General features: G+C 52.5%; 1 protein-coding gene across 1 annotated transcript in view; it reads right to left on the minus strand.

Annotated features, from left to right (window-relative positions):
• Positions 1 to 6,240, minus strand: part of MICALL1 (MICAL like 1) — a 28,069-nt gene extending 21,829 nt beyond the window's left edge. Inside the window, exons 1-3 of the mRNA XM_079936284.1 lie at positions 5,742 to 6,240; positions 1,482 to 1,530; positions 896 to 1,037 (exon numbers count right to left, since the gene is read on the minus strand). Coding sequence (XP_079792410.1) covers positions 896 to 1,037; positions 1,482 to 1,530; positions 5,742 to 5,887 — 337 coding nt within the window. The 5' untranslated portion in view covers positions 5,888 to 6,240. The remainder of the gene's footprint in view (positions 1 to 895; positions 1,038 to 1,481; positions 1,531 to 5,741) is intronic.
• Positions 6,241 to 22,792: the final 16,552 nt, after the last annotated feature.

Below are 22,792 nucleotides of genomic sequence, written 5' to 3' on the forward strand. Positions count from 1 at the left end.
CTGGAGGAAGGACTGACATGGCAGTGGAGGGGCAAGGTGCCCACCCCCAGAGGACCCCTGACAGCAGTGACACAGCGCAGGAGTCGGGACACCTGAACTTGGTTTTCCTGCTGTGTGACCTTGAGCTCCTCCCTTCCCCTCTTTGAGCCCATTTCCTCTCTGCGGAAGACAAGGCCCAGGAGAGATTCCCACATGGGGACTCTCCAGGCAGGAGGCTCAGTAGCTACCCAGTGACCTGACTCAGGGCCGAGAAATACCCTTGCAGCCTCCCATCCCCCCACCCCCACCCCCCTATCCCGCCCCACACAATTCCCCAGCCTCTTAGTTCTCAGGCCTTGAAGGTCACTGCTGGGGAAGATGCTGCACAACAGCCCTACAGGACCACTTCCCCACTGGAGGAAAAACCCAGGGAGGTGTCTGCAAACAGGAAGTGAGGGTGGGTGCCAGAGAGGTGAACTCACAGACAGCGGATGAACTCGTCCTGCTTTGTCTCCTCTGACATTATTAATTTTTTTTTTTTTTTTCCCCTCACCAAGTGGCTTGTGGGATCTTAGTTCCCCGACCAGGGATTCAACCCGTGCTCCCTGCACTGGGAGCGCCGAGTCCTTAACACTGGACCACCAGGGAATTCCCTCCTCTGACATTATTTCACTCAGTTACTGGTTCACGCGTTTGTTGTCTGTCTACCCCGCCAGGCTATGAGCTCCCCGAAGGCAGCGATCTCCTTCACCGCTGTGCCCCCCGGGCCCAGCACAGTGTTATTTCACTCAATTAATATTTCAGTGAGTGAATGAATGATGAGCTGCCTCCCTGTGCCTGTTTGCACCTCAGAAGACAGTGTGACACATGCCCCGCCCCCAGGGCCAGCCTCCCTGAAGGGCTGCACCCCTCTCACCTTGGCCAGGGCTGGCGAAGTGGTTGTAATATTGGGATACGTAGGTCATGATGCTGAGGCAGTCAGGGACACTCATGGAGACCATGTCACTGGGGTCCAGGAGAGCAGGGATTCCCAGCTCCTTCTCAGCCACTTCAAAGGCCTGGGGGCGTGCAGATGCCAGGGTGGGGGAAGGTTTGAGGCGGGGGGGGGGGGGGGGGAACGTGTGGGGTGGGGGGCAGGTGCAGGGGTGGGAGAAGGATGGGGGGTGCACAGAAGCAGTCACAAGCAGGAAGAGGAAGATGAGGCAGGGTCAGTGGGCGCCACTCTGCACAGACCCAGCTTTGCTCAGTGGGATGAGGGCGATGAGGGCAGGGGTGACTGTGACCTGGAGAAGGGGAAGGTCTGGTGCTCCAGGCACAAGTGGGCCAGAGGGGAGCAGGGGGTGGGGAGAGGAGCGGCCAGGGCCCCAGTGCAAGGCAGCTGCTCTGGGAGCTGGTCCATGAGCCCCTCACCTCAGCTCCTGCCCTGCAAGACCCCTGCCCTCCGACACACACCCTCCCAAAACACACAGCCTCGTGGGCTTCCATCTGTCTGGGGGACTCACCAAACGGTTATTCTCGAAGACATTCTCCTTGGAAAGTGAATCAAACTCTCTGCAAGAGACAAAGTGGGGGAGGAGCATTGAGGAGAGGGCTGGGGCAGGGGCGTGACCAGTGGAGGTGACCACAGCCCAGCCAGCCTGGGTCTCAGCAGGGTTGGGGGAGGGGACTGTGGAGGAGGAAACTGAGGCAAGGAACGTGTGCTAATAGAGCGGGGGCTGCCAGGTGGGGCAGAGAATGAGCACATGGCCCCTGGGGGCCTCCAAGCAGAGGCTGGAAATCACTCAGAAGGGGCGGGGTTGAAAAGCCCCAGCTTCAAGTTTATCCCCCAGGAAGCCATGTCCTGACTCGGTGGCAAAGACAAAACTAAGACCAGGACCAGTGCTGGTGACGACAAGGACACCCACAGATTGCTGGCCTCACGCGGAGCACTGGGCTGAGCTCCTGTCTGGAATTTATTTCAACTCTACTTGGCAGGTATTCACCCCACTTTACAGATAGGGACACTGAGGCCCAGAGAGAGGAAGCCACCCCGGGAAGAGGAAGCCGCCCTGGGAATCCACATTTCTGTTCCTTCCACTGCATGTCACAAACCTGGAGAGCCACACCAACTTGCTGAAACCCTAACCCAGGCCGAAGAGGAACGTTGTTCCAATGGGGCCGGGAATAGAACAAGTCTGAACCAGCCTGGAAATAGTACATTCTCCAGAGCTGCTGGCACTGAACGGTCGGCCAACCCTGCTGAGCCACTCCTGGGGGCACCATCCTTCAGGGAGCAGTGAAGGGTGTCCCAGTTCCTAAGCTGGGACAGGTGAGAAGTGGCAGGGCCTGCCGGAGTAACCTAGCTTTTATTTATTCCCCGCCTCACCTCCTGGCTCCAGCTGCTGGAGTGGCTGAAACCAGCAGAGGAGACCCAGCCTTCTTGCTCGGCAGCCTCCTGGGTGCACCCGCCCCAAGCCTTGTCCTTCTATGGCTGGAAACTGCAGCCTGACTGCCTGAGACCTGGGCCCAGAGGCCGGAGAAGGCAGTACGGCCTCCAAAGTCTGGGTCCCAGGCCCTGTTCTTCCAGGTCAGGCTGTGTGACCTTGGGCGGGTTGGCAGTCCTTGTGGTCTTCATTTTCCCATCTGCAAACTAGGGGAAGCCCTCGTACCACCTCCCAGGCTGGTGGGGAGGACCAGGCTTGTTAGAGGCCGGCCTCACAGACACAAGAGAGCCCTCCTCCTCCTGCCCAGCTGCCTGCTAACGTCTCCAGGCAGAGATCAACGTACAGTGAACGTGGGCCAAGGCAGGAAGGGGTAGTTTGCAAACCCCAGGAGGTGCCGAAGGCCAAAAGGCGGAGTGGACTGGGGAGGAGATTGTGTATGCACTTCAGCCCCTTTGGCCACCTCTGGCCAGACCGCTTCTTTCTCCCCTCAGCTGGGTCCCGAACTCCTCCCCTTGCTTGGCCACTGCCTAAGAGTGTGACCCCGAGCAAGCTACACAACCTCTCTAAACCTCGGGGACACTGTGACACCAGCCCAGCCCCCAACAAAAGCTTGTTCTGAGGCCGAATGAGACAAAAGCAGCTTGTCTGGGCCGTTTATTTCAGTCTCCCAGCAGTGTTCTTAGAAGGCTAGGGTCACATTTTGTTCACGGCGCGCACTCAACACCCTCCACAGTGCCCGGTCCTTAGCAGGCACTCCATAAATGTCTGCTGAATGCATAAATGCCGGAAACAGCGTGAAAACTGTAAAGGTCCCCACGATACTACAATTTTTCCTCCACTTCTCCCTCCCCTACCTTCGTCCCTAATCAACATCTAGGCTTTGGAAACATATTTTCTGAGAGTTTTCGAAGGCTGGGAAGTTCTATTTGGCTCCGGGGGAGGTGAGGAGCACAAACAGGAAACCCACATGGTCCCTCAAGGGAGCTTAAAGATGCCTAGATTTGAGGAGGGGGAATGAGCCCACAGCTCGAGAAGCCTGAACCACTTTAGAAGATGGTGCTTGCCCTCGCCCCTACCCCAGCCCTGCTCTCATGGAGATCCTCCCTAGCCATCACCGAGGTCCTCTCTATGCCTCATATAGGACCCGGGCCTCGGTTTTTCTCCCGTGCAATGGGCTGGCAGCCCAGATGCTGGCCTGCCTTGCAAATGAATGCCTGGACCTGATTCTGGATCTCTTCGCAGGAGGGAAGCCCCCTCCGCTCCACACGAACTCTAGCCACATCCCTCCCTGTGGCCCCCTCCACCCTCCTTAGCCAGCAGGAAGCCCTAAGCACTCTGGCCCAGCCACAGCTCCCAGCCCTCCCTGCCCTGTGCTGTGGGCTCCAACAGCGCCGCCTGTGTCTCTGCTCAGGTGGCCCCTCTGCCGGGAATGCCCTTCCCTCAGCCCTGACCCAGCTCCTACTACCTCCCTGAGGTCCATGTGACGGCTGGGAGGCCCTCCCAACCTAGCCCTTTGATACAGCACTTCCCACGTGGAGTTACCAACACTGCTTATACATCTGTTACCCGCATAGGCCATGGGGGACTGTGTGGGGTTTGCCTCTTGGTTGGTTAGTAGCTATTTCCATTACCAGGCACAGTGTCCAGCACAGAGTATAACCCTGCAGACATTTGTGGAATAAACGAAGGAATGAGACTCTTTCATCATCCCTTCCTGCTTAATAACACTTCTTATAATAACTAATGTTAATTGAATGTTCATTGTCCCATTTAATTTCTCCCAACAATCCTGTGAGGTAGGTCTTATTATCAACCCCCCTTTACTGACCAGGAAACTGATGCCTGGAGGGACCCAGTGATTTTCCCAAGGTTGCACACCTAAGACATGGAGGAGCTGACCGGAAACCAAGCAGCCTGCCCTTTGTGCTGGCAGGCTCAGGTCCATTGCGTGGCTTAGCTTGACACCTAAGTCCTGTCACACACTGGCCAACCCTGCCTCACCACTTGCCCCGCAGCCAAAACAGAAGACCCCTTGAGCCCTCCGCTCTAATGCGTGGGTCCAATCTGGGTGCCCTCCTTCTCCAACCTTCAAGGCGCGGCTCCTGAGCCCCCTTACCCCGTGCCACAGGCCCCACAAGAGGCAGCAGCCCACCTACATCTCCACCTCATCTCGTTCGCTTCTGCATCCACACCCCCCAAAACCCTCTCCTCCAGGGCCCACCCCACCACCTACATGGTACAGAATAAATGCATCTACACCATCGAATCCTTGAGGCAATCCTTCCCTTCCTTCCCTCCTTCATCAAAGCCTCCCAGGTGCTGTCTTTGGGGAGCACAGGAGGTGGAACAGACACACAAAGACTCCAGACCCTGTCAGGCTTGGGGAGCCCTGTCCGAGGGGCTGTAAGCAAGACAGTCAAGGACCACGACTCTTGTCCCCAGTTTGCAGATGAGACCGGAAGTATAAGGAATGGCAGCTGCCAGATAAACATGCACTCAGTGTTTTATGAATGAATGAATGAATGAATGAATGAAGAGGTTCCAGGGCCCAAGGAAGAGGGAGCTGAGATAGAAACACCAAGTCAACTGTTCTGGGGTCTGAATAAATTTTCCCGTGGAACCTCACTGGGCACCTGGGGGCAAGAAGAGGCCATTTCACACCCTGGAGCAGCCCATTAGGGCTGTAGGTCAGACCCTAGGGGTATTCATTCAGCCTCCCTGCCCCACTGAGGACAGCAGAGTCATGCAGAACACACCTGGGGAGACAGGTCTGTGTCCTAATGGGGAGGGGGTTACATCCATTCATCTGACCTCTATTAACCCAGGGATTCCTCTGCGTCAGGAACTGTGCTAGTGCCCTGGAAACATGATCGCACGGGGGAATCAAAGCAAGGGGGCCCCACAGAGGGAACAGGCCTCAGTGCCCCACGTGGAGGGGCCTGCTCAGAGTGCCTGTTTAAGAGTTTAGTGTAAGAAAGGCCCAGGGTCCCCGAGGAGGGCTCGGTGCTCCTTCAAAGAGGCAAGGCCTTGGAGGCTTCGGTGTCCCTTGGGCGGAAATCAGTGCCCTGTGGGCGGGGCCAGGGCGTCAGTAGAAAGACCAGCATGGGAGGCGGGCTGTGTTCCAGTGGGCGGGGTCAAAGAGGCCAAGTGGGGGAGGGGTGCCCTGGGTCAGAGGGTCTCCGCGAGGCGTTGGGGGCCCGCGGGAGGGTGGGAGTCTCGGCCTCCGGGGGCGGCGCGTGCCGCCGCCCCGGCTCCGCGTCACTGAGCGAGGCGGGGGTCCCCAGCTCGAGCCCGCGCCGCCCTGCGCCCCGGCCGGCCGCCCGCCCTCCCGGCACTCACAGCAGGTCGGGCCGGTGCCGGTGCAGGATGGCGCAGAAGGCCAGGCCGTCCCGGAAGGAGCTGCTCAGGTCGCGGATGTCCACGCCGCGGTAGCCCTCGCACTGGCGGCGGCACCAAGCCAGCAGCGCGACCCGCGGCCCCGCCATGAGCCGCGCGGGGCTCGGGCCCGGCTCCGGGCGCCGCCGGGACCGGGCTTCACCCTTGGACCCGGCTTGGGCCGGCTTCCAGCTACGGCTGCGGCTATGATTCCGGCGCGGCCCAGCCGGCGCGGCTTGGAGCTCGGGGCGCGACCCGCTAGCGGCGGGCGCGGGGCGGGGAGGAGGCGGGGCCGCGGCCTCGGAGTCCTCGCTCGGGCTCCGGAGCGGGGTCCCGGATCTGCTGCCTGCTTCCCGCCCGGCCCTGCCCGGACCTGCCCGAGCAGCCGCTGCCCGAATGGCCCGGCCCGGCCGGCCGCCGCCTACTCACTGCCGCCCGCTCCCCTTGCTGTGGGCCGGCCGCGAGCGCGGCCGTCCCGCTGGTCTCGGTCCCCGCCCGCCGCCGCGGGGGAGCGGGGAGGGGGCGGCGGCCTGGCGCCCCACCCAGCGGTGGCTCCGCCCCCCAGACGCGGACCCCGCACCCCCACCCGCCTCACGTGCCCAGCACCCCACCGCCCCTCTCCTCGGCGATCCCGGTCACCCCTTCCCACTCCCCGCCGTGGACTCCTCAAAGAACTCTGGGATGGCCCCTGAACCCCTCACCCACCACAAACTAGCCCCTCCCCACAGTGACTTCTTCCTCCACCACGCTGCCCACCGGGAAGTCTCCTCTTCCTCCCATCCTGAGTGCTTCCCACTCTAAGGACCTGAAAATCCCCCACATTCGCCTGGCCTGAAACTTTGCGGAGGCATTCTCCCCACCCCCGGCCAATCAGGCAGTTCCCCTGCAGACCCCAAAGCACCCCCAGATGACCACTAGCTTCATTCACCCTGTCTCACCACTCCAAAACACCCTTGACCTACAGGTAGTTCTGTCTGCCACCTTCCCCTCCCCCCAGAGCCGGACCGGGAGACTCCATGCTCCCACCCATGGGACCCCGGGGCCCTTCCCATGGGACGCCCCCACCACCACCACCACAGTGGTCCAGGTGTCCACTCAGTGATGTATTGAGCCTGACAAGGGGTCCTGCAGAGTTTTCCTTACCCCCCCCCCCCGTGTAGGGTCAGGGATCTCACCCCTCCCCACTGGGGCATCCTGACTAGGGTTGGAGGGGTTGGGGTCCCATGGGAAGGACCTATGGGAAGCAGGCCCTTGTCTAATGGGACATTGGGTGTCTGGCCTTGGAACCTCTGCAGCCTCATTCTCCTGCTCCCCCTTCCAGACCTGGGTTAGCCACCCTCCCCAGAGGCCTCTCCCGACCTCCGGATGAATCAGCTCCCACTAGGCTGCCGTGGCAGCGACATCACTGTGACCAGTGCAATAGTTAGCTGGGGTGAGTCTGTCGCACCACTCCCCCCAAAGGAAGGAGCGGGATCCTACTCATCTCTGTCAGCCATCAGCCCTTGGAGGAGTGGAAAGAACAGGGGTGTACCAACCCAGGCTCGAATCCTGGCTTTCCCCACTCACTCTGCCGTGTGACCGTGTGCCTCCATGAACCTCAGTTGCCACATCTTAATAATGGGGATAATTCCTGCTTTACAAAGTGGCTGAGAGGAGTAAGATGTGCCTCACAATTAGTCTTCACTCATAAACTCTAACTATTGATACCTGGTGCCTGGTAAACATGTGATAAAATGGATTGAAAACATTTTGTACCCAGCTTGTCCCTTGGACCTTTGTGAGTAAATTATGGAGGAAACAGGCCAACTTGGGGAATCCCACCTCCTCAAAGGTTCACTGAGTCCCAGCTCGGAATACAATTATGACCCAGGGGACCCCAGCTTGCCAGCCTGGGGCAGCCTCACACCCTGGATCTGTCCACAGCTGGGAGGCCACCATCTTGGCCCAGAACGCCAACTTTCAGGTTACCTAGGAAGGGGCTGCCACGAGCCAGGCTGCCTGGCCAGCCCCCTTGGCCCCTCACCAACCCTTCGCTGCCGCCTCCGGCCCTGTCCCTGTGGGAAAGCAACTCTAAGAAAGGAGGGTTCCAGGTACTCTCATTAAATCAGGGACTTGGGCTCACACACCCACCTTGGCCTCCAAAGACCACCAGTACTCTTCATTAAAGCCCAGGAGGGATTATATTCCTCTCCTCACCAGCCCAAGGGGCTCCCTTCAGGTCCCTGAAGACAGTTTCAGATCTGACCTTGATCCCTTTGCCATGAGAGTAGCTCACCCAGCCCAGCCTCTGGGCCCTAATTAGCCATTTGTGGGGTTTAGAAACTCATTATCTGAGTCAGCTCATCATGATAGGAGGTAAGGGCCTCCATGACCACAGCTGTGTGACCACAGGCCAGACAACTCCACCCCTATGAACCCTAATTTCTTACCCTATAAAATTGGGATAATAATCTTTGCCTTGCCTGCGTCCCAAGGTTGTGGGTAATCCGGTGAGATAATGAATGGACAAATGCCATGCAGACTGTAAATGCAGGGTTCAGGTGGGAGGTGGGACTGTGTTTACAGGTGAGGTCAGAAGCCACAGACAGCTATGCAAGTCAGGTCACCAGCCCAAAATCATACCAAAATATCAGGATTAGGACGAAGGGATTTGGGCCCTTCGTTTGGTGTGTTTATTTTTTAACTATCAGTTAAGAAGTAAATACACTCTCCTTATCAAAAATTTTTAAATAAAGCTAAAGTTCCTAGTTGACTGTCTCCCTCAACCCCAGTCCCCTCCTAAGATGTAGGCACGGTTGTCAGTTTTTTGTTTTTTTAATATTTATTTATTTATTATTTATTTGGCTGCTTTGGGTCTCTAGTTGTGGCATGCACACGGGATCTAGTTCCCTGACCAGGGATCGAACCTGGGCCCCCTGCACTGGGAGCACAGAGTCTTAACCACTGGACCACCAGGGAAGTCCCATGGTTGTCAGTATGAAGTCGAACCTTCCAGACCTTGTGCATGCATTTATATTCAAACATGGATTCAACAAATATTGACCAAGCACCTGCTCCTTGGCTGGGGAGCTCCAGGGTAGATAGGATGAACAAGACAGGATCCCTGCCCTCATGGAACTAACATTCTAATGGAGAAGACAGGCAGGGAACAAATAAAGCAACAGAGATCATTTTAGATGGTGAAGGGGGCTTGGAAGAGAATAAAGTAAGACACTGTGGCAGAGAACCATGGGAACAGACGGGGCTTCCAGGGAAGGCCTCTTTGTGGTGGGAACATTTGAGCTGAATGACACCCATCCCCCAAGAAAGCAAGTCGGATGCGAGCCAGTGAGAGATCATTGCAGGTAGTTGGAATCCTTCTAATTTATTCCCAGTAATAGCACGAGGCAGGATCCTGGCAGGGAAGTGCTGGCTAGGGTGGTGAGTGAGACAGGCTAGTGACTACTCTTCGTCCAGAATGATAAGGGGCAAAGGAAAAAGAAGCCCGAAGGAAGAGCAGGCGTCCAGAGGAGGGCCCTGACTAGTCTGGGAAAGGATGCCATACTTTCCACTTCCCATTCTTCCTGCCAGCCTGCTTTGCAGGAGGGCTGTGATGGAGGGAGATGCAAAGGCAGAATGAAGAAAAATCCCACGGGGTGGGGGGGGAGTGGGGGGAGAAGCTGATGTCGAATGAGCACTGGTGGGAATGGCTGAGTGAATGAATGACCAGCACTTACAGCTTACACTTATTTTCACACACAGATCTCAAGGTAAATTTCAGAAAGATGAAAGGGAGAGGAATGGCCATGGTGGGGACCTGGAGAAGCTGAGGGGGAAAAGAATGTCATCATTGCCTCTGGGAATCTCTGGCTGTTGAGTCCCCACCTGACTCTGCGCCCGCTCAGAGGCGGGGGCTGGGGGCCGCTTCTCTCTCAGAGCCGGAAGTCCACCTGTGTCTGTGCGTTCCTGGGTGTGGGAGGTGATGCCTGGTTGGCCCCATTTCACTCACCACCTACTCTCTTTGCCACTGACTTGCTGGGAGACCCTGGATAAATATGTCACCTGTCAAAGGTTCAATGTCAATATCTATAAAAGGTGGGCCTTTGCCCACCTTGGGATGCAGTAGGCCTGTTTCTAGGACTCTATCCTCCAGAAATACTATCCCAGGGGCCCCAAGATGCACATACAAAGATGGACATTGTTTGCTAACAGCAAAGCACTGGGCGCAACCTAAATGTTCATGAGGGACAGCATAATTGAGTTTCAATACAGCTGGAAAACAGAAAACCACCAGCTGTTAAAAAGAGCGTCCTGGGGGATTTCCCTGGTGCTCCAGTGGTTGAGACTCCACGCTCCCATTGCAGGGGGCGCAGGTTCTGGTCGGGGAATTAGGATCCCACATGCCCACGGTGTGGCCACACACACAAAAAATATCCTGGAAACAACAAGGTCCTACTGTATAGCACAGGAAACTATATTTAATATCCTGTGATAAACCATAATGGAAAATAATATGAAAAAAAAGAATATATATGTGTGTATAACTGAGTTACTTTACCGCACAGCAGAAATTAACACAACATTGTAACTCAACCATACTTCAATAAAATATTTTTTAACAAGTGTCATGGACATACATCCTCAAAAGAAGTGAAAAAAGCTAGCTGTAAAATAACAGATATACTAGGATTCCATTTTTGCAAAACAAAATTTCTATATATATAACATCTATATCATGTATACTTATGTATATAAACATGTACATGTGCAGATATATGGAATTTTAAAACATCACAAAGAAAGGAAAAAATCTACCCAAATGCTGTCAATGGTTCACTATGGGAGTGAGATGGGGGTGTGGCAAACTCACTTTTTTTTTTTAATAAACTTATGTATTTATTTATTTTGGGCTGCGTTGGGTCTTCGTTGCTGTGCGCTGGCTTTCTCTAGTTGCGGCAAGCAGGGGCTACTCTTCCCTGCGGTGCGCGGGCTTCTCATTGCGGTGGCTCCTCTTGTTGCGGAGCACGAGCTCTAGGCGAGAGGGCATCAGTAGTTGTGGCTCATGGGCTCTAGAGCGCAGGCTCAGTAGTTGTGGCGCACGGGCTTAGTTGCTCTGTGGCATGTGGGATCTTCCCGGACCAGGGCTCGAACCCATGTCCCCTGCATTGGCAGATGGATTCTTAACCACTGAGCCACCAGGGAAGTCCCAGATTCACTTTTTACAAGTCATTATGGTCCGAATTTGTAACAACAGCAGGCATAACTTTTTAAAATAACAGTTTTGAGATATAATTCACATACCATAAAGTTCACTCTTGTGAACAATTCGTGGTTTTTAGTATATTCACAGGGTTGTGCAACCATTATTTTATTTAGAATATTTTCATTACCCCCCAAAGTCTGTACCCATTAGCACTCACACCCAATACCTGCCCGCCACCCCTGCCCCACCCCTGGCAACCACTATTCTGCTTTCTGTGTATTTGACTCCTCTAGGCACCTCCTATAAGTGGAATCATCCAATATTTGCTGCTGATTAATTTTAGACTCTTGCTCTGATCATAATCTTAACCAGTCACTTGAAAAAACAAATGAACTTTCTCATACCAACACAACATCGTTTGCAGTTTAATTAACAGTGCTAGAAGCGAAAGGGGCTCTAATTTTAAAACAAAAGCAGCCCCAAATAAGCAAGAGGAGATTTGCTCACACAGAGGGCCACGGCAGGTCACTGGAAGACAAGAAATCCAGGTAAGTCAGGTAGAGCAAGTATAACTTCATAATGAAAAGAATAACAGGGGAGGGAGCAGGACTTTAGGAAGTGGACCATCCTTCCAGTCTGGACAGCTTGGAGCCTCAGTACCTGTGAGCTTCTAATTCTAGGATTTCATTTTTCTAAGCTTCTCTGACTCCAAGATCCATGTGGGTCTGACCACTGTGCTTTTCTCTCAGGGCCCTACCCAGGCCCTTGGCTCTGAGCTGCTCCCTGGGGGAGCAGGGCCCTGTGGACAATAGGAACATTGTGGGACCTCGGAAGCTGGGGCCTGGAGGCATGTGGGAGGTTTCGCTGCTCTCCTGGTCCTCACTTCGCCACAGGCATGCCCTGAGCTTGCCAGGACAGCATCCTGCGCCCCCGTCCCAGCCTGCCGGGATGAGCCTCGGTTTCCTGGAATCCCAGCAATGTCTGAGGACAGGCAGCTATGCCAAGCCATTCTCCACAGACCCTACTGTTCCCCACATACTGTATATACATTCTGGAAAATCAGTCTGGGATTGGGCAAGCAAGTTTGAATCCTTACCCCAAAATGAAACAACTCTCCAATTAAACCCTCCAGAGCAGAGAGGACCATGTGCTGTCCGTCACTGGGAGGGTTCTCTCTGAGCTGGGAGTTACTCCTACTTTGCCTTCTGGGTCTGTCCCCGGAGGGGAGGCAGGTCAGAGAAGCCACTGAAATATCCAGGCTGGAAAGGACCCTTTGGGAGTATTTAGCAAAGCCCCTCAGTATACAGGAGATTGGAGCCAAGGAGGGGAGGTGCTTGCCCAGGATGATAGAGGCAGTTAGAGGGGGAGCTGGGGCTGAACCCCATCCCCAGCCCCTTACTCTCCGTGCTACAGGATGCTTGGGAGGCCTCAGCCTGCCACGCTGTCCCCCGCCCCTTTTGCCTTCCTCTGAAACACGTATTGCTGCTGTTCCAAATCCTGCACAGGCTTCAAGGCCCAGCCCAGACATCACCTCCTCCCTGAAGCCTTCCCTGATAGGCCCAGATGGAAGCCATCACCTCCTCCCTGAAGCCTTCCCTGATAGGCCCAGATGGAAGCCACAGCTCCAGGTCTTCTTACAGATTCCCACCCTTGAATTAGATGGAAACTACAGGGAAATCCTTGCCAATTTCAGAGAGAAATTTCCACATGCCTACCCTGGAGGGACTGGCAGGCCAGTGTGGGAGACAGACATGTAAACAATCACAAAAAACAGTCACAGAAAGACAAGACAAGGGAGGTGATATAGAGATGGACAAAGTGCTATAGCACTTCCACAAGGAGCCTCTCATCTCCTGTCCGGGGACTGAGGCTTTATCCCTGAAGGCTGTGTGGAGGAAACGGCATTTGAACAGTGGCTCACACTGTGTGGCATTTATTTGTGCATATGTGTCTCTCCCCATTAGGCTGTGAGATCCGATCCTTAAGAATATTTTATTTATTTATTTATTTATTTATGGCTGTGTTGGGTCTTCTTTGTTACGTGCGGGCTTGCTCTAGTTGTGGTGAGCAGGGGTTACTCTTCGTTGCGGTGCACAGGCTACTCAAGGCTTCTCATTGCGGTGGCTTCTCTTGTTGCGGAGCATGGGCTCTAGGTGCACGAGCTTCAGTAGTTGTGACACGCGGGCTCAGCAGTTGTGGCTCGCGGGCTCTAGAGCGCAGGCTCGGTAGTTGTGGTGCACGGGCTTAGTTGCTCCGCAGCACGTGGGATCTTCCCAGACCAGGGCTTGAACCCACGTCCCCTGCATTGGCAGGTGGATTTTAACCACTGCACCACCAGGAAGTCTCCAATCCTTAGGAATATTGATGGCTTGGGACATTCCTGGTGGTCCAATGGTTAAGAATCTGCCTTCCAATGCAGGGTACTTGGATTTGTTCCCCGATTGGGGAACTAAGATCCCATGTGTCAAGGGGCAAACTAAGCCTGCACACCACAACTACTGAGCCTGCGCGCTCTAGAGCCAATGTGCCACAACTAGAGATCCCACGTGCTGCAACGATGAGTCCGTGTGCCACAACGAAGACCCAATGCAGACTAAATAAATAAATAAATAAATATTTTTAAAAATATATTTTAAAAATGTATATGTATAGCTGATTCACTTTGTTATAAAGCAGAAACTAACACACCATTGTAAAGCAGTTATACTCCAATGAAGATGTTAAAAAAAATATACTGATAGATAACCTTTACTGACACTAACCGTATGCTAGACATTGTGTGTGTGTGTGTGTGTGGTGTTTTCTTCTTTCTTTCTTTCTTTTTTTTTTTAAATTAATTTATTTATTTATGGCTGCGTTGGGTCTTCGTTTCTGTGCGAGGGCTTTCTCTAGTTGTGGCAAGCGGGGGCCACTCTTCATCGCGGTGCGCGGGCCTCTCACTATCGCTGCCTCTCTTGTTCTCTGCGGAGCACAGGCTCCAGATGCACAGGCTCAGTAATTGTGGCTCACGGGCCCAGTTGCTCCGCGGCATGTGGGATCTTCCCAGACCAGGGCTCGAACCCGTGTCCCCTGCATTGGCAGGCAGATTCTCAACCACTGTGCCACCAGGGAATCCCCTTTCTTTCTTTTTTTTTAATTTTGGCTGCACCACGCAGCATGTGGGATCTTACTTAGTTCCCCAACCAGGGATCGAACCTGTGCCCCCTGCAGTGGAATTACAGGGTCCTAACCACTGGACGTACAGGGAATTCCCATGTGGTGTTTTTCTTGTTAATGTGCATTACCTCTGGTTTCTCACAACTCTGTGAGCTTCACATGATCACTATTTACTAATAAGGATAAAACTCCGAGAGGGTAAAGCCCTCTCGAAGCCACACAGCTGTCAAAATATGGTCAGGACGCCGTCTGGCTCTTTCTGACTTCACAAAGAACTTTCACCACAAGGATGTGCCGCTGGTGGACTGAGGCCAGCATCGTGTCTGGTTCACCCCTGCATACCTAGTTTTCACTATAAGTTCATTCACTGCTATGTACCTGTGAGTTTGGTGAGCAAGAACCTCCCAGGTGCCCCATGTCTGCAGCCCCTGGCAGCCATGGCAGCAATGCTCCTGAAACCGTGCACCTCACATTGGGACCTGAACCTACGTGCCGGGACTCGAACCCACGCAGCCGGGACTCAAACCCAGCCCAAACCCACAGTGTTCCAACTGAGATCACACACCTGGTTTCAGGACTTAATGAAGCTCAGGTTCTTGATGTCTCATCATAGAAAGAATTCAGTGAGAGACAAAGTGGTAGGCAAGAAGTGGATTTATTTAGAGAGAAACACACTCCACAGACAGAGCGTGGGCCATCTCAGAAGGTGAGAAAGGCACCAGGGTACTGGGTTGTCAGTTTTTATAGGGGTGGGTAATTTCATAGGCTAATGAGTGGGAGGAGTATTCCAGCTATTTCAGGAAGGGGTGGGGATTTCCAGGAAGTGGGCCACTGCCCACTTTTTGATCTTTATGGCTGATCTTGGAACTGCCATGGCGCCTGTGGATGTGTCTTTAGCTTGCTGATGTGTTACGGTGAGCATATACTGAGGCTCAAGGTCTAGTGGAAGTCGACTTGTCTGCTCTCTTGGACCCATTTGGTTTTAATCAGTTTATGTCATGTCCTCGGGCTATGTTATTCTTTCAAAGGTTGTGCCCTGGGCTTCCCTGGTGGCGCAGTGGGTGAGAGTCGGCCTGCCGATGCAGGGGACGCGGGTTCGTGCCCCGGTCCGGGAAGATCCCACATGCTGCGGAGCGGCTGGGCCCGTGAGCCATGGCTGCTGAGCCTGTGCGTCCAGAGCCTGTGCTCCGCAACGGGAGAGGCCACAACAGTGAGAGGCCCGCGTACCGCAAAAACAAAAACAAAAACAAAGGTTGTGCCCTGCCCCCTTCCCTCCTGTTTCACTCCCAGCTCACTTCCGATGGCAATAAACAGGACTAGTACTGGAAGGCTAACAGGGTTGGTGCTCGGATGCAGATGGAATGTTCTAGGCCCTAAGTTGGGTTCCTGTGGCTCTGCAGTGGGGCTCAGGGGCAGAAATTTGGCAGGAAGGAGGGAGAGGGAGGCCAGAGGGGCCTGACTTAGAGTTGGGTCTGCAAAGCCAGCCCTCGTTTATGCTTGGACTCTTTAGGGGTGACTGGGGTTACAGTTGAGGTCCTGGGGCCTGGAGCCCTCTCAACTACCCCTCAGTATCAACCCAGCCCGATCTGCAAGTCAAAAGCAGGCAGGTGGGAAACAGTTTCTGAGCCTCCCTACCCCAGGAAGGTCACCTCTCCTCTGAGGACCAAGTGACAAGGAAGGGGCTGTCAGGCTGGAGAGATTTCTGTCAGCCAGAAGGTCAGACCACCTGCCAAGGCTGTCAGACGCTAGAAAAGGACTGTTTGTCTCCCACCTACCTGACTGTCTACACGGAACTGTGAGCAAGGCAGCTCTTCCCATTTGAAACAGAACATGCGACTTTCCTGCAGAAGCTCTGAGTGAGTTGTTTTCCCGGTAGATAGAACAGAGAGAGGTTAGCAAGGGCGAACCTCATCTCCAGGTGACACAATACAACACAACTGGGACGGGTAAGGGTAACAGCAAACACTTGTATCATGCTCGACAGCTTTATGTGCTGAGGCTCAGAGGGGCCCAGGGAGGCGGGTGGGGAAGAACTACTCACTCCATTTGATGCACGAGGAAGCAGAGGCCCAGAGAAGTTAAGCAACCTGCCTGAAATCTCCCAGCTTCTAAGAGGGCAGTGTCAGGACTTGTATCTAGGCCTCCTGCCTGATCAGAGAGTGGAGAAGGCCACCCTCCAGGTCCACCAGCCCCAGGGAGAGAAATGGGAGTGGGGGTGGGAACAGGAGGAAGGTACCTTAATCAAGGGCGGGGCCAGGAATACAGCCGCAGGTTTGATAGGAATGTGGAGCTGGGAACCGGGATGACTTGCTGCTTCCGGTACCCGCCTCCTTCTCAGAAACATCAGGAAAGTTGCTGGTCAGGCTTTGGATCAAATTGGCCGCCCCCTGCCTCCCTCTCGACCTCTTCCTGATGTGCTTCCCCCACCCCACAGCGTGGATCCTGACCCCAAGCAACAGCCCAGGCCGGCCCCTCTCCAGTGTGCAGGGCAGGTGGGCACGGGGATGAAAGGCCATCGGGAGGAAGAGCCAGTGCGGCACACCCACACTCTTCATTTGCTGAAGAGTGAATACATTCATCATTTATTCACTCTATGCATCTGCCTTCTAGAAAGGATTTAAGGCACACCATCATTTATTGATACACTTATATCGTTTCATTTGATGAACTCCATTGATTCACTTCCTTGTACCTTCATCATTCATTCATTCAACTAATTCTCTTTATTGCAAAGGCCATTGCTCCCAACTGCTGCCTCCCTTTTCTCAGGTATTCACGGGGGCTCCTGGCCCATTTAATCCTAGAATGTTACCCAGAATTCTAGAACTGCAGGGCTGCAGCCTTCAGACAACAGCAGGTCTCAGTGCCTCATTTTGCAGATGAGGAGGTGGTCAGTATCCACCGAAGGCCAAGGCCATTCCGGGAAGAGAAGCCCCATCTGGGGCTTGCAGTCCAGTCCACACTGTGGAAAGGAAGCCAAGGCCACCAGAGGCTGGTCTGTGTGGCGAGGAACCAGCTCCAGCCTTGGGGTCTGAAGAGCAGGGTTCCGGCCCCAGCTGTTCACTGCCTCTGCCCAAGTCTTACACCCTGGGCATCTCCACCTGGATGTCTCACAGGGTCCTTGAACTCCTGTCTGAACCCAGTTCTCTACCCACCTTCACATGCTTCCTGTTTCAAACCTGCCCACTCACCCCATCTCAATCGTGGTTCCACTGTCTCCGCAGCTGCAAAAGCCAGAAGACTGGGCATCTCCCCGCCCCTGCCCCTGCATATCTGGCCAACTGCCAAGTCCTGCCCTCTGTAACCTCCCAAATGGCTCTTGAATTCTCCAGCCTCTCTCCACCCCTGCTGCCACCACTCTGCACGAGCCCCAGCTCCTCTACAGCTGGGCTGCTCTAGACAAGTGTCTCAGCCTCTCTGTGAACTGGTCTCCACACTGTCCCTACACAGACTTGCCTTGGGTCCACCAACGAGCAGGGAGTAGAGAAAGCCCCTGGGTGAGTCTGCAGGCTCCGAGTCCCAGCTCCACCATGAAGTAGCCTTGCTGATCCATATACTCTATGCCTGTGATTTCCAAGGTCATGGCCAGCTAATTATAATGGACTTCATTCGCTAATCACACACTACAGCCAGGTGCTGTGCTAAGTACTTTATATAATTTAATCAAGTGAAATGCTACCCATTTTATAGATGAGGAAAGTGAGGCACTGAGAAGCTAAGTAACTTGGCCCATGGTTACACAGCTAGTATGTGGAGTCGGGATTCAAACCCAGGTCTGGCCAAGCCCGAGCCACACACTTTGCTGTGCTGCCTTCTCTTGCCGGTGCAGGAACTTTTGGTAACTGGCACCACCCAGAGCTCCCCATTCCCTGCTAATTAAACCCTCACTCCCTTTATGCGTGGGAGGATTATGAACCTGCTTCTTCCACTCCAGGCAAGCTGGAATAAAAACCCTGCGAACTGGCTGCAGCTGCTTAAAGCCCTGCGTTCCTCAAGCTGTACCAGGCGGAGTTCAGCTGTGCCTGCCCCCTCACAAGGGCTGCCGGCTGCCCAGCACTGCCGCGGGACATGGGCCAAGACACTGGGAAACGGCCCAAGCCAGGCTCTCACACACTGGCTCTGTGTGACCTTGAGCTCCTCAAATGGCCCATCTACTGGTAAGAAGGGTGCTGAGGCTGATGTGTATAAAACTGATGACTAATAAGAAGCTGCAGTATAAAAAAACAAACAAACAAAAGAACCACTAATACGAAACTTTCTTTGGGTTATTTGTATAGAAATATGTTAATATAAATGTTTCAGACATTACATGAAATTTCTAAAAATCTTATATGTTCTGGTATAATGTTATAAGTCATAATTCTAGTTATTACTTTAAAATGTATATCTCAGAAATAACTAAATGTCCTTGTCAATTGCATTATTATGAACTTTCATCAAATCTTTAACCGTGGTCATTTTTAAGCCTTTTGTCATTTACAGACAGTTCTGGGTGTACTCTGATGCTTTCGCAAAAATGTTCCTATAAAAGGGTTCCATCTTCAAGGAATTCATGGAAAACACTCTGACGAGGACAGGTTTCTGGTAGCTGACTATACTGCTGAACTGAATGAATAAGCATTTTCAGAACTCTAATGGAAAACTGATGAATTTATAAAAGTGCTAACAAAAGATCAAGATGAAAAAAAATTAATTACATGGACTGAGTGAACTGATGAGGATGATTATAATTTTTGTGACTTTCTGTTTGAATAAAAAAAAATTCCCACAAGGACTCAGAGGCAAAAAATATACAAATCAATTTTCACTGCGAAGTAAAGGAGCTGTTACAGTGGAGGATTACTGGACTGAATGCCAATATTATGACATAGCATGAGTGTGTTTCATGTTTGGTAATTGCAATCATTGTTGCTTTTATTGTGGTCATCCACTTACAATGCTTGGTGTCAGTTTATTTATCTCTTGTAAAAATAAAATGCAGTGTGTGTGTGTGTGAAAAAAAAGTGAATGCATGTTATATTTTATTAATAAAATACACATAAAAGGACTTCCCTGGTGGCGCAGTGGTTGAGAGTCCGCCTGCCGATGCAGGGGACACAGGTTCGTGCCCCGGTCCGGGAAGATCCCACATGCCGCGGAGCGGCTGGGCCCGTGAGCCATGGCCACTGAGCCTGCGCGTCCGGAGCCTGTGCTCCGCCACGGGAGAGGCCACAACAGTGAGAGACCCGCGTAACGCAAAAAAAAAAAAAAAAGCACATAAAATATTTTCCCCAAAACCTAAAAAAAAATAAAATAAAATTTAAAAATAAAGTTTACTGTTAAGAAGCAGAAAAAAAAAAAGAGTGCTGAGGGACCGGGTGAGACACAACACACCTTGTCCTGGCATAATTTTAGTGATGGAGACAGGAGACTCTGACATGAATTATGAGACTCTGGTGGTGAAATCAAAACAAGTTAACACCGGGGGTGCTCAGGTGCGTCTATATCCTATGAGTCACCAGTGCCAAATGTCAGGACTGGTTGTGGGTACAGAAGAGACGGTACTGCATGGGCCATTCTTAACGAGGCCAGGGAACCAGGGTGTACACAGGCACTGGGGGCGGGGGTGCAGTAAGGCCTGGCTGGCACTGGCCTGGCGATCCAAACGCTTGGCAGGATCCCAATGCTGCCACTCGTTAGACTCCAGCAAGGTAACAGATGAAGTGCCTGGAAAGCTACCAAGAGCTCTATGAATGTTTGGACTTATTACATATTAACTAAGAGGCTGCTTTTGGTTTTCCTTCCTTTTGGAGGAAGGATGGCATTCCAGAGACAGCACAGCCTTTAGAGCTGGGCTGACCTGGGTTCTGTCCTGGGTCCTCTTTAGCTCTGGGAACTTGGACAAGTTGTGTAACCTCCCTGGTGGAGAACGGCCTCCTAACTCAGACTTAGTCACAGCCTTTATAGTCTCGACAAGGCCTATATGACTCCCCATGACCGGGAGCTTCACTGGTCTCTGGCCTCTTCCTCCCTCGCCCTTGCTAGCTCTGCTCCAGCTGGCCTTTTCACTACATTCTCTCAACATACAAAACATGCTCTGACCTCAGGGCCTTTGCACTTGCAGTTTCCTCTTCCTAACACTTTCTTCAGGTATCTGCAATGTGGCCTCCTTGCCCCCTGCGTGTCTCTGACCAAATGATACCAATTAGTGTGATCTCTTCTGACCATCCAATTCAAAGGGGTAACTCCTACCCTGGATTTTTCTGCACAGGATACCTCGCCATCCAACATACTATACATGCTCTACCACCTGTCTGCACTCATTAGAATTTAAGTCCCATAAGGACAAGGGCTTTTTTTCTTTATAACTGAAAAATTAAATTGTTATTTGTTTTCTAGGGGTTTTGTTTTTTACCCACTTCCTTTTCCCTCTCACCTAGCAGTGCCTGGCTGGCTCACTTGTAGAAAAAAGGATACAACCTTCTGTGCATAAAATCCTATAATGTGCCGGATACACAGCAGGCATTCTATTAGACACCTAGAGCTGCCGCAGCAAATTACCACAAAGTTAGTGGCTGAAACAGAAACTTATTCTCAGTTCTGGAGGTGAAAAGTCCAAAATCAAGGTGTCAGCTCTAGGGGAGAGCACTTCCTCGCCTCTCATAGCTTCTGGTGGCTCCAGGCGTTTCTTAGCTTGCGGCTGCATCACTCTAATCTCTGCCTGTCTTCATGTGGTCCCCTCCTCCCTGTGTGTCTCTGTGTCTAAGGACACTTGTCATTGGATTTAGGGGCCACCTGGATAATCCAGGGTGCACTCATCTTGAGATCCTGAACTCACATCTTTATCCAAATGTCACACTGATAAGTTCCAGGGGTTAGGACATAGACGTATCTTTTCGGGGACGAGCATTCATTAACTACTAGGAAACAAGGATACAGAAGAGCTTATGAATTCCAAGCACGGGGGAGAAATAAATAACTGAGCATCTCACTTATTCCTCACGACTGCCCAGTAAGGCAGATTCTACTATCCTTGTTTACATGCAAGGAACGGGGTTCCTGCAAGCAGGAGCTTCCACCCCAAGAGCCATACTGGCGGCCACCCGAGTGACAGGTGACACCCCAGATAAGGAGGAAGCCAGTTCACCCAGCTCCAGCCACTGCCATCCCCATGCCAAGCCCCTGGAGCAGGCCCAGCTCTGCCTGGCCGCAGGCTCTAGGGACCCTCAGGTGTGCCCAGAGGTCACATAGTAAATTAGTGAGACAATTCAGACTTGAATCTAGGTGTCATGCCTTCAAGCCAGCGGCTCTTTCCATGTTCTCAAGCTCCCTTATAACCAGAAAACTCAAAAGGAACCAGCATAAAGCCTAGCTTGAGAATTCACAGCAACCCTGTCACTGGGTGGGGGGTAGCAACCTCATCAGCTACACCCATCCAAGTTCCAGGAAATATCCCCTTGCTTTGGAGCTAATATAGACCACGCAGCGCGGCACACAGGATCTTACTTCCCAGACCAGGGATGGAACCCGTAACCCCCTACAGTGGAAGCGCGGAGTCCTAACCACAGGACCGCCAGGGATGTCCCGACCATGCAGATTTTGATGGGGTATTTATTGCTGTTTCACCTCTTGCTGCCAGTCTTAGGGTAGGGCTTTCTAAAGTATAACCACAAGTTTGAGAAACGAAAGACCTGCCTTCACTACCTACTGCTTTGGCCTTGGACAAGCTATTTAATTACTCTGAGCCTCACTTTCCTCATCAATAAAACCAGGATTCCACATCTACCCATCTCCAGAGTGAGATAACGCATGAACAGTGTTCAGACCATTCTGAGGGCCTTACTCCTGAATATAAAGTTTCTACAGCTCCAGGAACATTTGATCTTTGATGGGTAGGTTGTGTGAGTTACCTGAGACAACCAGTTTCAGTAAGGTTTGTTATTATTATAGATCAGTATGATCTGTGCTTTGTTAGAAAAGATTAGAAATTGGCTCTGATAACAGTGTGGGCTGCTCGGTTTTGGGATGCGGAAGATGCCATCTCAAAGAAATACCAAGATGGCAGATCCCATATGGTTGTTTAAGGGAGGGATGGCAGAGAGAGGGAAAAACAGACACAACTCAGCTGTGACTGGCCGTGAAGGTTCCGGCAGACAAGCAGTAGCTCCGAACCTCACTGAGGGTGGGAGAGGCTGCCCACGACATAAACCAAAGTTTTCAGTGTGAAGAGTCAGGAGACCTGGGAGCAGAAGACAGTAGAGTTTGGAGCCAACTCTTTGCTTTTCCTTATGACTATGCGACCTCGATCAAGTCACTTAACTCCCCGAGTCTGTTTCCGCATCAGTGAAATGGGGATCCCACTAAACCCGCGCTGTGAAGTATAGGCAATGTACATGGATTCCTTTCAGCACGGTCCTGGCAGTAGGTGTTCAGTAGTTCCTTCCTGAAACCCAGCACTTCCACGAACATGCACGCAAATTATGGCAGGTCATTAATGCTCACAGGAGTCTTGCGAGATGCAGATAAGATACTGAATATGAAAATGTCCTGTATACTGCTTTATGAATCCAGGGATTAAATAATTCAAACACCAATAACGAATGCATCAGGAGAAAGTATCTCATGACAAATGGGAAATTACATATTGTTGCCCTTGTCCACAGATGCTCCCCAACAATAATGAGATGACAAATGTGAC

The sequence above is a fragment of the Stenella coeruleoalba genome (assembly GCF_951394435.1).
Source record: "Stenella coeruleoalba genome assembly, chromosome: 11".
In the NCBI taxonomy this organism is placed as follows: domain Eukaryota; kingdom Metazoa; phylum Chordata; class Mammalia; order Artiodactyla; family Delphinidae; genus Stenella; species Stenella coeruleoalba.